Source organism: Watersipora subatra, chromosome 1 (genome assembly GCF_963576615.1).
Source record: "Watersipora subatra chromosome 1, tzWatSuba1.1, whole genome shotgun sequence".
Lineage (NCBI taxonomy): Eukaryota > Metazoa > Bryozoa > Gymnolaemata > Cheilostomatida > Watersiporidae > Watersipora > Watersipora subatra.
This window is the reverse complement of record NC_088708.1, coordinates 23110743-23127641: the sequence shown is the minus strand read 5'-3', so window position 1 is coordinate 23127641 and position 16899 is coordinate 23110743. Positions and strand designations below refer to the sequence as shown.

The 16899-nt window shown below is 34.9% G+C and overlaps 2 protein-coding genes across 2 annotated transcripts; both read right to left on the bottom strand.

Moving 5' to 3' along the window:
• Positions 1–2161: 2161 nt before the first annotated feature.
• Positions 2162–7020, bottom strand: LOC137410658 (protein C1orf43 homolog). Its single transcript, XM_068096124.1, has 7 exons — positions 6991–7020; positions 6299–6400; positions 5094–5205; positions 4833–4886; positions 4020–4177; positions 3801–3859; positions 2162–2558 (listed from the first exon to the last, which is right to left on the bottom strand). The coding sequence occupies exons 1-7, from the start codon at positions 7018–7020 to the stop codon at positions 2315–2317; spliced, it is 759 nt and encodes a 252-aa protein (XP_067952225.1). The 3' UTR covers positions 2162–2314.
• Positions 7021–7338: 318 nt separating this feature from the next.
• LOC137402250 (protein C1orf43 homolog) lies at positions 7339–16848 on the bottom strand. Its single transcript, XM_068088749.1, has 8 exons — positions 16685–16848; positions 12872–13007; positions 11818–11919; positions 10552–10663; positions 10338–10391; positions 9519–9676; positions 9300–9358; positions 7339–7733 (listed from the first exon to the last, which is right to left on the bottom strand). The coding sequence occupies exons 2-8, from the start codon at positions 12950–12952 to the stop codon at positions 7490–7492; spliced, it is 810 nt and encodes a 269-aa protein (XP_067944850.1). The 5' UTR covers positions 12953–13007; positions 16685–16848; the 3' UTR covers positions 7339–7489.
• Positions 16849–16899: the final 51 nt, after the last annotated feature.

Genomic DNA, 16899 nt, shown 5'->3' with positions numbered 1-16899 from the left:
TAATGCTATTTTTTTAGCAAAGTCATCTTCTTGTAAGGAATATATTGACTATCAGCAAGTACCTGCTATCCAGATCACACCTTTAGTTGGTTCAATGTTTTGCGATTTCTTATAGTTAACATATATATGTTTATGTCTATGCCTGTGTCGATGGCTTGATGCTACTTTTGAAAAGTATTAGCTAATAACAAAAACCACAGTCTCTTCCTTGGAAGTCATAATTCTCAAGTAATGATAGTAAATAGTACTATACTCTTTAAATGGACAAGACGATGAACTAGTGGCCACTAGTAATATCTCATAATTCCTTGATCACGGTGAATAGGTTTGCCAATTTGTGACTACCATAGCACAGCAGTGCTGTGGTAGTCACAAATGACATCTACTATGAGTTTCTATTCAGAACGATTGCTCCAGTGCTATAAAGATCTCAATGCTCTCTGAGCATGCCAGACACCTGAGAAAAAATCATTATCAACCATTGATTAGGGGAAGAATTTCAATCTCTATAATGCTTTTATAAATATTTAAACAATTGTAAGTTTACACCACTTCGTATCATATTGATCTCGTAATATTGATTTAGGTAACACATGGATAGATTATAAAACTCACTCTAAGAAACCAACCATGATAAAAAAAGTAGGAAAATGCAAAAACAAACACTAAACAATATGGCTGTGTGCAGCTAATATGGTTCTGTTGTTTGTTCAATGCTAAAAAGTGAGGAATACCTAAAGGACATGATACATAAACAGAAAATATACAGAACCAAATACATGTCTAATGATGATACACATTTGGATCCTCACTAGACTAAAGCAGTATCTACACTCATGTTTAGATGTCAACCACTGTTAGTGGGTGGTAAAGTGACCTTTGACAGGAGACAAGCCTTTATGGTGACAGTAGATTCGATTATTATTACTATTATTTTCATTACAAACTTCATGAAACTGAACATTAGCGTAATAAACCATAACTTTCTATAGCTAGTCTATTGGTTTCTAACAAATTACTGTTTATATTAAGATTGAGTCGGATCATTGTAAAAACTCGATTCGTTTAGTGATAGTTTTTCATATAGAAAAAGCGAGTTATTTCTTGTACTGTACATCTGCACATAGTTTTATGGAGTAGCTTTATGGAGTAGTTCTATGAAGTAGTTAAAGGAAGAAGTTAGGGACTGAATAGAATATATAAATATAGATCTATTCTAGAATAGATTTCATCTATTCTATATGGAATAGATTTCATCTATTCTATATAGAATAGATGAAATAGATTTTAAATGAATAGATTATAAAACTCACTCTAAAAAACCAACAATGACAATAAAAGTGTAAAAGAACAAGCAAAAATATGCATTAAAGTACTCAAAAGCCCCAAAATCTTCAAATGGGATAGCCTCCCACCCGTGTACACTGACATGTACACATACACATTGGCATGTAAACATACACATTGACATGTACACATTGGCATGTCCACGCGCGCACACACACACACTGACATGTACAAGTACACCTGCACCTTGGTACAGCTTAGTACATCATATTGAGGATGCCTTGCTTGAGAATAGATTTACAGTTTGTCATATAGATTTAGAAATCTCGTTTTATCGTCTATTCTTCTGAGGGTTGTATTTGGTTTCAAGCATTTACCAAATATGACGACAATCGTAATTTTCAGTTCATATCAACAGTGACCCAGTAGTCTAGTAATGTACACTAGTAATGATGAGAAGTAGTTTACTATCAATACAAGCTATAGGGAATGTGGATACATATTTAAACTGGGTATTACAGGTGGTTGACGATTTATCTACTCTTACTTCTTTCATCATCTCTTTTTGCATCATTTTAGTTGTTCAGCTGGTGTTTATTAGTCACACATAAAGAAGCATTGATAAATCAGCTTAGAGTATTGGATGTCTAAAAATTATTTACAACTTTGAGTAGCAGCGCAGGTGATGATGATTATTGTAGCTAGTGCTTGCCTCCATTGAGACACCTAAACACGATATATGGAATGGATGTGCTGATATCACTTATGAAAACATTTCTCACTCAGACACTAACATTGTTAAAACTGAATTCTTTAGCTCTGCTGGTCAAGAATCATGCTTTCTGTAAATGAGTACGTATATTCATTTCTATACATAATACAAAAATAAACTATATTTATGACTAGAATAGCATATGTTGATGAAGTGAGTTTAAATACAGGCCCTTCCAAACATGATCATTCATCACATAAAACTAGATAGACATTAATTCACATAGAAAATAAACAACTTAATACGAACTATTGTCTATGCAGTTTCATTCAGATTCTCAAGGCTCTCCGTACTTGGCACAGATTGATACTCCTGTTTACTCTTGTTTTTATTGAACACCCGACCAGCTAGCCCTATGACAGTCTGTCTGATAGGGAAAGCAAACGGTGCAGTCTGCTGCCGAGATACAGATGGAAGTTGCTCATCAGCCATCTCACTGATATCACCTATTGGACGAATGGCTGGTGACTGTACCGTGCGTATTCTTGCATCTTGAACTCTACAAGGAGCAAAGCTGCATTACTGATTGTGATTAAATCACTAGATCAATACAAATATTCATCTAAACTGTTAAGATGTCAATAGGGAAAAGGAGGATACTCGTGAAAATGCTCAAAACAAGATAGCAAGCAATAGTACTAATGAGCAGTTATAGAGAGCAGATAACTCTAAAAGAATAGGTAAACCAGATAACATGAACATAGAAGGAATGCATACAGTTGATGGTGATTTGCTGTTCCAATGTTTAGTGGCGAGTAGGTGCTGACGAGTCTTGTCTAGGAGAAGTTAATTAAACACAAATAACAAGCACAGGCAACTAAACATGTAGGTTTAGTCAGAGTCTAATTGAGTCCAAGTCTGGTTACCTTCTGCGTCATCGTAAAAATGGCTTCATTCATGTACATAGAACAGTTTAGATGCTGAGAGCTGACCCTTATCTCATGTGTTAGCAAAAAAGGAATAGTCTTTCATGGAGGGCAGGGTTGCTAAGCAAGTGTGGAGGGAGTAACTCCCAGGTTCAGTTGTAGTGATTTCACATACATGAATAATAGCAACTACCTAAAAACCTTCCAAAGTAAATGAGAAATACTGTAGTTGCGTTGTAGTATGAGTTCAACACTAGGTTTTTTATCTTAAAAAAACTGTACTGAAGCCAGTTGTTTTCCCTTTCTTGTGATGTAGGCAACTAACTGAGCAAGTTTTACATACGAGTACAGAACTTTGATTATTGTTTCAACTAGTCCCACTCACTTCTAGTCTAAATCTAATGATTGAACTTTTAATAATTGGTAGTTTCTTGTCTATTGCTTTCACCTCTCAATTCCATCTCTTCTATCTTACGATTGTTACAGTTTCATTTTTACATCAGTAACATCACTGACTTCTCAAAGCACGCTAGATTGCTCATATAAACTACATGTTCCACCTTTCTCTTTATTTATCAAAATTCGCAAAAATATATTTGCAATGATTTTTTTGACCGGTAAAGACATAAGAATTTTCTTCCCACCTGCGACACAAACCTAACTGTGCAAAGATGTATCAGTTGAAAATAGGTTTAGCCTAAGAACCTCCTAGAAGAGCAGGTTTTGCCTAAGAACCTGACTAGAAGAGCAATTAACTATTCATCAGCTCAGGATGGTTGAGCAGAATAGTAATTCACATGCAAACTGTTGGACACATAAACAAGCATAAGAGTCCCTTAAACAGCAGAACTAGAGAATTATAGCATAAGACTTACATGTTGCTAATATCTGTTGTCACTGTCACCATCTTTATGTAACTGTCTTGATCAAACGGCTACAAATATCACATAGTATTAAATCTTGCTTTCAAGGTCATCTGCTGTCCTTGAGCAGTTACTAGCGTACAAATAGAAAACACTGTCTTTACCACAAACTAGAGACCAGGCATAACGTATGAGGATGTTTGCTGCAGGACTTATTATTAAAACAGGCACCTTCGGCTCATGTCGAGCATGTTTGTAGAGCTTATAAAACTCCTCCAGTTTCTGCTCAGGAATCTGTATAGGAAACGAATGCACATGATTTCTCAGGAATGTGTCAAACTCCTCTCCGGCCACGCGAACATGATTTTTGTCTTTGGTTAGTTGCGACTCTGCAGCGGATGTCAAATACATAAAAAATGTAGTAATATATCCTACATAGATTATTAGGTCTTCAGCAGATAATAACAGCATACAGAATGTAGGTAAATACTGTAAAACCTCAGTGCTCGACCATAATTCGTTCAGAATTGGTAGTCAAGCATCAGTTTGTTAAAAACTAAAACTCATTTCCCAGAAGAAACAAAGGAAAGTATTTTACCCCGTTTTCACCCCTAAAAAATATCTGAAATGATGAAGGAACACATATCTACACAACATCTTTATACCCATTGTTAAGGGCCAAAGCGACACACAAAGTAGGAAACTGGCAAAAAATACTTGAACAAATTGTTTGAGCTCTACTTTGCTAACGGCCTGAGTCGAATAAATGCTTACCAAATGCTCGTCAAAGGGCCGAAGAGTGCGTTCAGCTCAATTCAGCTCTTTTTGTGCTCCCTTGGCGCTCTCTGACTCGACTCAGCTAATTTGAGCACCAGAAATCTGTTCGAATTTAAATGCATTTTCTACTTAAATTTTGTGATTGAGTACTGAACTGTTCGAATATGGAAGAAATCGAGCACCGAGGTTCCACTGTATTATAAATTGGTTATGATAAGTACAAACATGCTTAAATTATCCATGACAGATGTTGCTGATAAAACTTACCTAGAGTCTTGCACAGCTCCAAGGCTTTCATGCGATAAAGGTGTGGAATCGCATCTGAAATAGCAAAGAACTTCACCTAACCACATGAACTAGCAATGATGATGGCCAAAATGAAATCACATCGACAGAAAAAGATATAATCAGCGCAGAAAGGAAAAACCACCTGATGAAGATAGGAATGCAATAAATGGCAAGCATATATATGAATACGCTCGTCTCAGGAGGCGAGGTCCCATGTACTAGTAATAGCGGCTGACTCACCGTGATCTGAAGCAGTTGTGGAATGCATCTTCGCTTCAGAACATAACAGATTTGGCTCATGACAAATATCTTTAGTTCTCTCCAACTTTCTCCTCGCTTCTGCTTTCATTTTCTGTTGAAAGTAAGCCTTAGGTGATGTGAGATGTTCAGTATAAATAGTATTGATTGCTAATTTCGAGTCGACTTTACAGCACAAGCTAAACATAGCTTGCGAGACAACTCCAATGTTTGATTCTATTTTGTCTGTAGAGTAGACAACCCTATAATGTAAACCTCCTTTTATGTAAATTCCACTGAACACAAAGAATTCATGTAAAGTTTTTGTATCGTATTACGTAAGCAAATTACGTATAGCGTAGAGTCAGTGCAAGTTCTTCCGACTTGAACAGCGTGAGTCCCATGGTTAGTCTTACTAGCATCGTTTTATCTCTGGCCACACTTGGGAGAGGAAACAGTGGATAAGGTATCTTTTATATGCATTCTTCCCTATATTTTACATGTATACAATATTTTTTGTTTTGCAGCATAGACCTTGGCACGAAAAAAGTAAAAAAACTGATTTAAATTGACATTGTAGGTGTGGGCTTCCCTTTACTTAACGTAAAATTACTGTAAGCGTGAACCCAAAACCAAGTGAAAGTAATAAAAACAAATTGTCGATACAAACCAATAATACTACAGTTACGGTACAGTAATCAAATTAAAAAGCTAAGCGTAGATTTTTGCATTTTTAAAGTTAATTGAGTTCATGAAGATCGAGGAACAGATTAGGAGATTAAGGTTTCGTATAACGTAAAATAATGTAAAGATTCCTGTAATGAATTAGTTATGTTGTGAGGGTGTCTACTGTACTATTCTATTATAAATACAGACCACAAGTAATACGTTTTAAAAAATGACTCAGATATTGGGAACAGCTTATGCTCTATGTAACTAGTAGTTTATATATTGAAACTATATTTATGCAACTTCGTGAGCTACATTTTCAAATGACTCAAAATACGTTTTTTGGACAAGTTTTTCTAGGAATGGCTAAAGTTTTCATCTTCGAATGTTGGTGTACTGGAAGAGTGCGTAATCATGATAAGATAATTGCAAGACTGCTAGACCCTGAATAACCAAAGAATTTGTCACTGTATTTACTATTCCATAAGCTATCAGAAAGCAAACTGACTTTTGGGATCAGCAAGTCAGGTAATACTCACCTTTGGTACATCATGACATATTGGTACATGCTGCTCACTTTTAGACTTGAGGGTGAACCTCATAATTTGCCGCTTCGCCATGACAACTACATTGATAAATACCTAACAATAAAAATGCTTTATATCGCAAGGTTTTTCCAATAACATATTCAACGAGTCTGTGGAAAAGATTAACAGATTAACATTAAAGATCAAGATTGAAGATCAAGATTAACATTGAAATTTAGGTTTCAATATTGTTTTACATAGATTAGTACACTTCTAGCAAACACTAAACCACAATAACTTTATAAGCAGATATAAACATGGCATGCAAATTATTTTAAAAATAATTATATATCAAGTGGCAAAGAGGTTTGAAAACTGAGCATCTTTTATCGAGTAAAAGGTGCAAGGTTTTAATCTTACCATGATCAAATTATGGATGAATTCTCAATAAACTTTAAAGATAAACTTACAAATACATTTTAGTAGGTTTCATCAGAAAGTATCAATATTTTTCTATCATTTGCAATTGTTTTTGATGTTGGAGGTGATTGACAACACTAGATCGCGGTTAAAAAGCTCAGAAAAAAATAAGTGCAAAATGACATCATTAGTTGCTGTTGTTGCTATAGTTGATATTGGCTATTGCGTTCAAGTTGCAGTGTTACACGTATCTATTCTGTCAGTCTCTTTGCACTTATAGACACCATAATCGTTCTTTTGCTTGATCTGAACATTTTAACCGTGATCAATTTTTGGCAATTTCCATCTTGAAACATCCAAACAGTCAGAAGTAGAAGCATTGATAAATCAGCTTAGAGTGTTGGTTATCTAAAAGTGATTTACTACTTTGAGTAGCAGCACATGTGATATTGATTATTGTAGCTATTGCTTGCCTCCAGGGTGACACCTAAACACGATATATGGGATGGATGTGCTGATATCACTCATAAAAATGTTTATCACTCAGGCACTAACATTGTTAAAACTGGATTCTTCAGCTCTGCTGGTCAAGAATCATGCTTTCTGTAAATGAGTATATTCATTTCTATATATAACACAAAAATAAACTATATTTATGACTAGAATAGCATATGTTGATGAAGTGAGTTTAAATACAGGCCCTTCCAAAAATGATCATTCATCACATAAAACTAGATAGACATTAATTCACATAGAAAATAAACAACCTAATACGAGCTATTGCTATGTAGTTTCATTCAGATTCTCAAGGCTCTCCGTGCTTGGCACAGATTGATACTCTTGTTTGCTCTTGTTTTTATTGAACACCCGACCAGCTAGCCCTATGACAGTCTGTCTGATAGGGAAAGCAAACGGTGCAGTCTGCTGCCGAGATACAGACGGAAGTTGCTCATCGGCCATCTCACTGATATCACCTATTGGACGAATGGCTGGTGACTGTACCGTGCGTATTCTTGCATCTTGAACTCTACAAGAAGCAAAGCTGCATTACTGATTGTGTTTAAATCACTAGATCAATACAAATATTCATCTAAACTGTTAAGATGTCAATAAGGAAAAGGAGGATACTCGTGAAAATACTCAAAACAAGATAGCAAGCAATAGTACTAATGAACAGTTATAGAGAGCAGATAGCTCCAAAAGAATAGGTAAACCAGAAAACATGAACATAGAAGGAATGCATACAGTTGATGGTGATTTGCTGTTCCAATGTTTAGTGGCGTGTAGATGCTGACGAGTCTTGTCTAGGAGAAGTTAATTAAACATGAATAACAAGTACAGGCAACTAAACACGTAGGTTTAGTCTGAGTCTAGTTGAGTCCAAGTCTGGTTACCTACTGCGTCATCGTAAAAATTGCTTCATTCATGTACATACAACACAGTTTAGATGCTGAGAGCTGACTCTAATCTCATGTGTTAGCAAAAGAAAGGAAACGGTTTTCAGAGAAGGCAGGTTGTTTGGTGAGTGTGGAGGGAATAACTCCCAGGGTCAGCTGTAGTGATCTCACATACAAGTACATGAATAATAGCAACTACCTAAAAACCTTCCAAAGTAAATGAAAAATACTGTAGTTGTCTGCTTTATGAAGTTGTAATAAAACTGCATTGAAGGTGCTCTGTTTCTGGTGATTGTTTCTATGAGTAAGTTATAAACAATTCTCTGATACAAACTTATGAGTATAATATAATATATATAATTATCATTAATGTTGTGTGACACAAATCATGACAAAGTCTTTTCAGAAAATCTGAAATAGCTATTATATAGCTATGGTCAATTATAAACTAACTCATGACATGTATACATAGTTATACTTTCAGCACTTACTTCTCAAATTCATAAGTGTATTGAGGGTATTAAAATATCTATCCAGTGTTCATTAAATATCTATAAATAAGTATGTATGAGTTCAACACTAGGTTCTTCATAAGAAAACTCTACTAAAGCCAGCTGCTTTCCCTTTCTTGTGACAGGTAACTAACTGAGCAAGTTTTACATACGAGTACAAAACTTTGATTATTGTTTCAACTAGTCCCACTCACTTCTAGTCTAAATCTAATGATTGAACTTTTAATAATTGGTAGTTTCTTGTCAATTGCACTCACCTCTCAATTCCATCTCTTCTATCTTACGATTGTTACAGTTTCATTTTTACAGCAGTAACATCACTGACTGCTCAGTACACTCTAGATTGCTCATATAAACTACATGTTCCACCTTTCTCTTTATTTATTAAAATTCGCAAAAATATATTCGCAATGATTTTCTTGACCGGTAAAGACATAAGAATTTTCTTCCCACCTGCGACACAAACCTAACTGTGCAAAGATGTATCAGTTGAAAATAGGTTTAGCCTAAGAACCTCCTAGAAGAGCAGGTTTTGCCTAAGAACCTGACTAGAACAGCAATTAACTATTCATCAGCTCAGGATGGTTGAGCAGAATAGTAATTCACATGCAAACTGTTGGACACATAAACAATCATAAGAGTCCCTTAAACAGCAGAACTAGAGAATGATAGCATAGGACTTACATGTTGCTAATATCTGTTGTCACTGTCACCATCCTTATGTAACAGTCTTGACCAAATGGCTACAAATATCACACAGTAATAAATCCTCCTTTTTAAGGTGATCTGCTGTTCTTGAGCAGTTACTAGCGCACAAATAGAAAACACTGTCTACCACAAACTAGAGACCAGGCATAACGTATGAGGATGTTTGCTGCGGGATTTGTTGATAAAAACAGGTACCTTCGGCTCATGTCGAGCGTGTCTGTAGAGCTTATAAAACTCCTCCAGTTTCTGCTCAGGAACCTGCATAGGAAACGAATGCACATGATTTCTCAGGAATGTGTCAAACTCCTCTCCGGCCACGCGAACATGATTTTTGTCTTTGGTTAGTTGCGACTCTGCAGCAGATGTCGAAAACATACAAAATGTAGCAATATGTCCTACATAGATTATTAGGTCTTCAGCAGATAATAACAGCATACACAATGTAATTAAATACAGTAAAACCTCAGTGCTCAACCATAATTTGTTCAGAATTGGTAGTCGAACACCAGTTTGTTAAAAACTAAAACTCATTTCCCAGAAGAAACAAAGGAAAGTATTTTACCCCGTTTTCACCCCTAAAAAATACCTGAAATGATGAAGGAACACGTATCTAAACAACATCTTTATACCCATTGTTAAGGGCCAAAGCAACACACAAAGTAGAAAACTGGCAAAAAATACTTGAACAAATTGTTTGAGCTCTACTTTGCTAACGGCCTGAGTCGAATAAACGCTTACCAAATGCTCGTCAAAGGGCCGAAGAGTGCGTTCAGCTCAACTCAGCTCTTTTTGTGCTCACTTGGCGCTCTCTGACTCGACTCAGCTAATTTGAGAACCAGAAATCAGTTCGAATTTAGATGCATTTTCTACTTGAATTTTGTGATTGAGTACTGAACTATTCGAATATGGAGGAAATCGAGCACCGAGGTTCCACTGTATTATAAATTGGTTATTGATAAGTACAAATGTGCACTGTTTAAATTATCAATGACAGATGTTGCTGATAAAACTTACCTAGAGTCTTGCACAGCTCCAAGGCTTTCATGCGATAAAGGTGTGGAATCGCATCTGAAATAGCAGAGAACTTCAACTAACCACATGAACTAGCAATGATGATGGCCAAAATGAAATCACACCGACAGAAAAAGATATAATCAGCGCAGAAAGGAAAAACCACCTGATGAAGATAAGAATACAATAGATGGCAAGCATGTATATGAATACTCACCATGATCTGAAGCAGTTGTGGAATGCATCTTCGCTTCAGAACATAACAGATTTGGCTCATGACAAATATCTTTAGTTCTCTCCAACTTTCTCCTCGCTTCTGCTTTCATTTTCTGTTGAAAGTAAGCCTTAGGTGATGTGAGATGTTCAGTATAAATAGTATTGATTGCTAATTTCGAGTCGACTTCACAGCACAAGCTAAACATGGCTTGTGAGACAACTCCAATGTTTGATTCTATTTTGTCTGTAGAGTAGACAACCCTATAATGTAAACCTCCTTTTATGTAAATTCCACTGAACATAAAGAATTTATGTAAAGTTTTTGCATCGTGTTACGTAAGCAATTTCAAATTACGTATAGCGTAGAGTTAGTGCAAGTTCTTCTGACTTGAACAGCGCGAGTCCCATGGTTAGTCTTAATAGCATCGTTTTATCTCTGGCCACACTTGGGAGAGGAAACAGTGGATAAGGTATCTTTTATATGCATTCTTCCCTATATTTTACATGTATACAATATTTTTTGTTTTGCAGCATAGACCTTGGCACGAAAAAAGTAAAAAAACTGATTTAAATTGACATTGTAGGTGTGGGCTTCCCTTTACTTAACGTAAAATTATTGTAAGCATGAACCCAAAACTATGTGAAAGTAATAAAAACAAATTGTCGATACAAACCAATCATACTACAGTTACGGTACAGTAATCAAATTAAAAAGCTAAGCGTAGATTTTTGCATCTTGAAAGTCAGTTGAGTTTATGAAGATCTAGGAACAGATTAGGAGATTAAGGTTTCGTATAACGTAAAATAATGTAAAGATTCCTGTAATGAATTAGTTATGTTGTGAGGGTGTCTACTGTACTATTCTATTATAAATACAGACCACAAGTAATACGTTTTAAAAAATGACTCAGATATTGGGAACAGCTTATGCTCTATGTAACTAGTAGTTTATATATTGAAACTATATTTATGCAACTTCGTGAGCTACATTTTCAAATGACTCAAAATACGTTTTTTGGACAAGTTTTTCTAGGAATGGCTAAAGTTTTCATCTTCGAATGTTGGTGTATTGGAAGAGTGCGTAATCATGATAAGATAATTGCAAGACTGCTAGACCCTGAATAACCAAAGAATTTGTCACTGTATTTACTATTCCATAAGCTATCAGAAAGCAAACTGACTTTTGGGATCAGCAAGTCAGGTAATACTCACCTTTGGTACATCATGACATATCGGTACCCGCTGCTCACTTCCAGATAATACTCACCTTTGGTACATCATGACATATTGGAACATGCTGTTCACTTTTAGATTTGAGGGTGAACCTCATAATTTGCCGCTTCACCATCACAACCACATTGATAAATACCTAACAATAAAAATGCTTTATATCGCAAGGTTTTCCAATAATATCTTCGACGAGTATTTGGAAAAGATCTTTAACATTGAAATTTAGGTTTCAATATTGTCTTACATAGATTAGTACACTTCTAGCAAACACTAAACCACAATAACTTTATAAGCAAATATACATATTACATGCAAATTATTTTGAAAATAATTATACATCAAGTGGCCGAAAGGTTTGAAAACTGAGCATGTTTTATCGACTAAAAGGTGCAAGGTTTTAATCTCATCATGATCAAATTATGGATGAATTATCGGTAAACTTTAAAAATGTACAAGTTAACAAATAAATTTTAGTAGGTTTTATCAGAACATATCAATATTTCTCAATCATTTGCAATTGTTTTAAAGTTGGAGGTGATCGACAAAACTATATCGCGGTTAAAAAGCACAAAAGAAAAATAAGTGCAAAATGACATCATTAGTTGCTTTTGTTGCTATAATTGATATTGGCTATTGCGCTCAAGTTGCAGCGTTGCGTGTCTCTATTCTGACTGCCTCTTTGCACTTATAGACATCATAAACGCACTTTTGCTTGATCTGAGCATTTTAACCGCAATCAAGTTTTGGCGATTTCAACCTTGAAACATCCTGGCAATCAGATCACCTCAAAGACAATCTCAAATGATAGAAAAATACAGATACTTCCGAAATAAAACCTACTAAATTTTGTGAAAGTTCGTCTATAAGAAAAGGTTGCAAAGTAGAAATCCTACATGAGCATAGAGTCCTTTTGAACTTTTTGAACAAAGTCAGGTGAAGGTAGACATATTTTACATCTCTAATAACTCTTGTCAAATTCTTGAGTATGAGAAAGTTCAAAGTGTAGGACTGGCCATTATTTATAAACATCAAAATAATCGACAGAGAAATACAGTAACAAGAAGCAGCATACATGCACCGGTGAGACTTACCATCACTCCACATGCTACGAAGAGAATGAAGCCTATCAGAGTACCTCTTTCTTTTGGTGCCGTAGTTGCTGGCTCGTTCATTATCAATCCTGTCTCTAACTTATCAGGTTCCCCATCACAATTTTACTACTTGTCTCTAAAATATTGAAAACATTGAACATAAACCACTGATGGCCATGACAGCGTGTCAGCTGCCCAGACACTTATCAGCAAATAATGACACTGGCAGAGCTAGATATTTACGCTAGGTCCTATTCAGATTAAATGGTATTATTTTTCCCGATCCTTTAGGAAATCGCAGCCACTGAAGGTTATGTTTATAATCAGCAATGGGTGCGACCATCCTATACAATAAACCCGCCATGATTTATCATCTAGGCTCCATATATAGATAAAGCTCTTAACTATTTCAACACTTTATAGAGATGCAGAATTTGCTTTCACAGACAAATGAACTTATAATGGAATTAACTAAGAAATAGATGATCAAGTCTTGAATCCAGCCAGTTAGTCAGCAGCTGCCTAACAGTGACAAGTAAAAGCACACTAAAAGAAATATGAGTTTACATGTAACAGCAAGCTAAAAGATAAAACCGGATATTGGATGATTCTTTGCCAGAGAACTTACCAAGTTATGTCTAAATAGAATCATCACTCATACCTCTCTGGCTGAACTATATAAAATTCCCACCAGTGTCATACCATTATCTAACACTAATCTATTACTTTAATACAACTTGACTAGAAACTGCTTGCAACTTGATATACGTAGCTATATATGTTTCTAAAAAAACGCAACCTGAAAACTTGAGTTCTCCAGCTGGCACAAAAGGAGCTGCCAAACATTTTTCACCTAAACCAGTCTGAATTGTGCAAACTACGTGACCTGCACAAAGCAGGTAACAATGTATTTTATGCATCAATGAAGTCGTAACCAGCCAGCGCTACCCATGATGTCAGAGCTAGCCTCAATTATTAACCCAAAGTGACAAAAAAGAGGATATCGACTACTCGTCTACCTTCTTGATAACAAAGGCCGGTTCAGACAAATAATAATCTAGCTGAACTACTATCTATGGTTAACTGATTGATTGATAAGAACTCACTTATGATAAACAAATGGATATTTGAGAGTGAAGTTAATACAAATTGTAGAAAGGGTTGTTTATGTGAATGTCGATTATGTATTTTAATGACGTGATGTGTAAATCAACGATCTTTTATGTGTAGAAAATACTAAAATATTCGGTGTGTTCTAATGTAACTTGATATAATCTATTATATATTAGGGCACATAATGTAGAGGATCCAAGAAATATTCCACACAATGTATCTATTGAATGAAATAGAGAACTTAGCTAAACTAGTTCAGAACATCCTTATAGCGTCACATTGAGAGTTGGCTGAAACTATAATATTCAGCCACTCACGGAGAGATGTGATTAGAAATTACAAGTTTTTTTAAAAAGCAACAATAACAATTCTGTCTGATTTGGGCTAAAACTAGTTAAAAAGTAGGGTTATCTCTTATTCCACTTCTAGCGCAAATGTATGCTTTTAAGTTGGCAAATATGCATTTTTACTGGCAAATGTATGCTTTTGAGCTGGCAAATATACATTTTTACTGGCAAATGTATGCCTTTAAGCTGGCAAATATACATATTTACTGGCAAATGTATGCCTTTGAGCTGGCAAATATGCATTTTACTGTTGCCTATGCAATAGTTCAGACAAGCTTATATACACAAATTGAAAATTTTTATTATATTATTATATTTACTCACATGAATTAAGAATGAACAGTTTTATTATTTTTGTTTATACAATTTTTTATACAATTCATACAAAACTATGATCTGATCAGTTATAAGTCTTGTTCACAACCTTTTACAGAGTAGCAAGAGACAACCATACCAGTGGTAATATTAGCTTTGTGTCTTAAAACATGCAATGACCCAATTAGCTAGGTCCTCGCGAGCTCTTGCACTAATAAATTCATAGGATTGCTTGATTTGGAAGATTATTTCCAATAGGAGCGTGCAAGAATTTTTTTGTATAAGAATAAGAAATAGTGCTGGGATTTATCTTATTAAGTAGCACAAGAGTTGTATAGCTAATGAAACATGGTTGTGCGTAAAATACTTACTTATACCTAACTTTACTGAATGTACTCACAATGACACTGTAAAGCTCAGCTCAGTAAATTTGCTGAATTTTTCTTGGTCACAAGAAACCAATGATGTGTATACAATAATGATGAGGAAGTGAGAACAAGCAAAAAATTGACTGCATTAAAACTAACTATAAAGATTAATATCTCGACTTCAAATTTGACAAATATTTGCCTAAATCAAATTTCAGTAAATATTTGTCTCAGATATGAAATAATTTCCAACAAACGATGACCGAAGTTTCTTCAAATATTGCAGTTTTGTAAATTAGTACATACACACATATTGCTTCATATGATTGGGCTATACAATCTTTGAACAATATTTAACTTAGCTGTTTTGGTTTGAAAAGCATGGAGCTTGGAAACTCATGGGCACGTGGTACCAATAGAGAAAAGAGGTAGGCAGCAATGCTTTCCTTAGAATTAAGACAAAAAATTATAGAATGACGTGAGGACACAATTCTGCATCAGGCCATAAATGTAAATAAACAAATAATGATATAGATGTTTGCCTATAAAGGTTTGCAAGGCTTTTTGTAAACATTCTAATGTAAAAAGCTATTTCTAAAAATATGTTAACTTGCCTTTTGGTATCTTATCGATGTGATGAACATGGAATCTATTCAAATTGATTACCACTCATATACTCTAGTATCTTTTTCATACCATACTTAGTATTATTTGGTGATGAGAGGTGATGAGAGAGAGAGAGAGTTGCTGAGAGAAATGATATGGTATCATCTGTTAACTGCTACACACCTATAGGCATTTATACACATCATCTAAACTCTTCCATTTATAAGTGCAACTGCATAATCACTTGTTATCATATACATGTACTCATTTTTAGCATTATACTTGATTGTATTGAACAGTATTCGATTGTTCTCGGTCTGTTCTTTGCTTACTGTACAACTTGAATAATATAAAACATATTACCCAACCAGCAACATTGCTTGAAGCGATTACAATTGTGCGCAAAAGCTCCTACTCATTCAGTATAAGGCAACCTTTATGCAAAACCTACTTGCAATTGACTAGTGAAAGCTCAATTACACAACAAAATAAATGAATACAACAAGCAAAACCAGTTACACGTAGAACCACTAAAACGAGGCAACAATATACAACATCTATTAGAAAAAAATTTAGTTTTTGAGAACTGACTTAACCATATATTCCTAGGGTGCATTTCTATGTCAAAACTTGTATTTTAAAATGCTCTTACGCCGTTTTAAAAATCTCCATAATTTCCCCAACGAATACAAAAAACATCTTTATCTCGTTGAATACTACTCACTTGGCTCAACGCCAAAACAATGGTAATCAAGTATATTTGGAAGTTTTACAAATAAAAGCACAGATGAGTGTTAAAAGGTTTTCATGCGATTAGCCTATTATATTAGTTAGACTATTCACTAGTTTTTTAATTAGACTATAGTTTCTTTGCGTTCTTTTTTATTTTTTTGTGTATACTGCGTTTTAGTTAGTTTACTTGCTGTAGTACCTCGTGGAAAACATATTGTAAAATATGACTATTGATAACCACAATAAAGATTGCTCATATATATATATCTGGTAACTTACCAGAGAGGCGTGTGTTACAAAAATACCATGAAGTGAATTATAGTAATATTTACCGAATGATACGCCTTTCCGCGTCTAGAAGCTGTGTAATAAATAAAAAATATATCTAAACACTCTTATCAGAAGCCAAGTATGTACATGTGACAGCAAAGATATTCCTATAGGAAGTAGACAGTGGCATCGGTTTAAACCCTCCCTAATAAAACAGCAGTTTCTACTGCCATTTCAGCTCTGAATGCGCGAGCGATTCCATTTCATACAGCTGAGC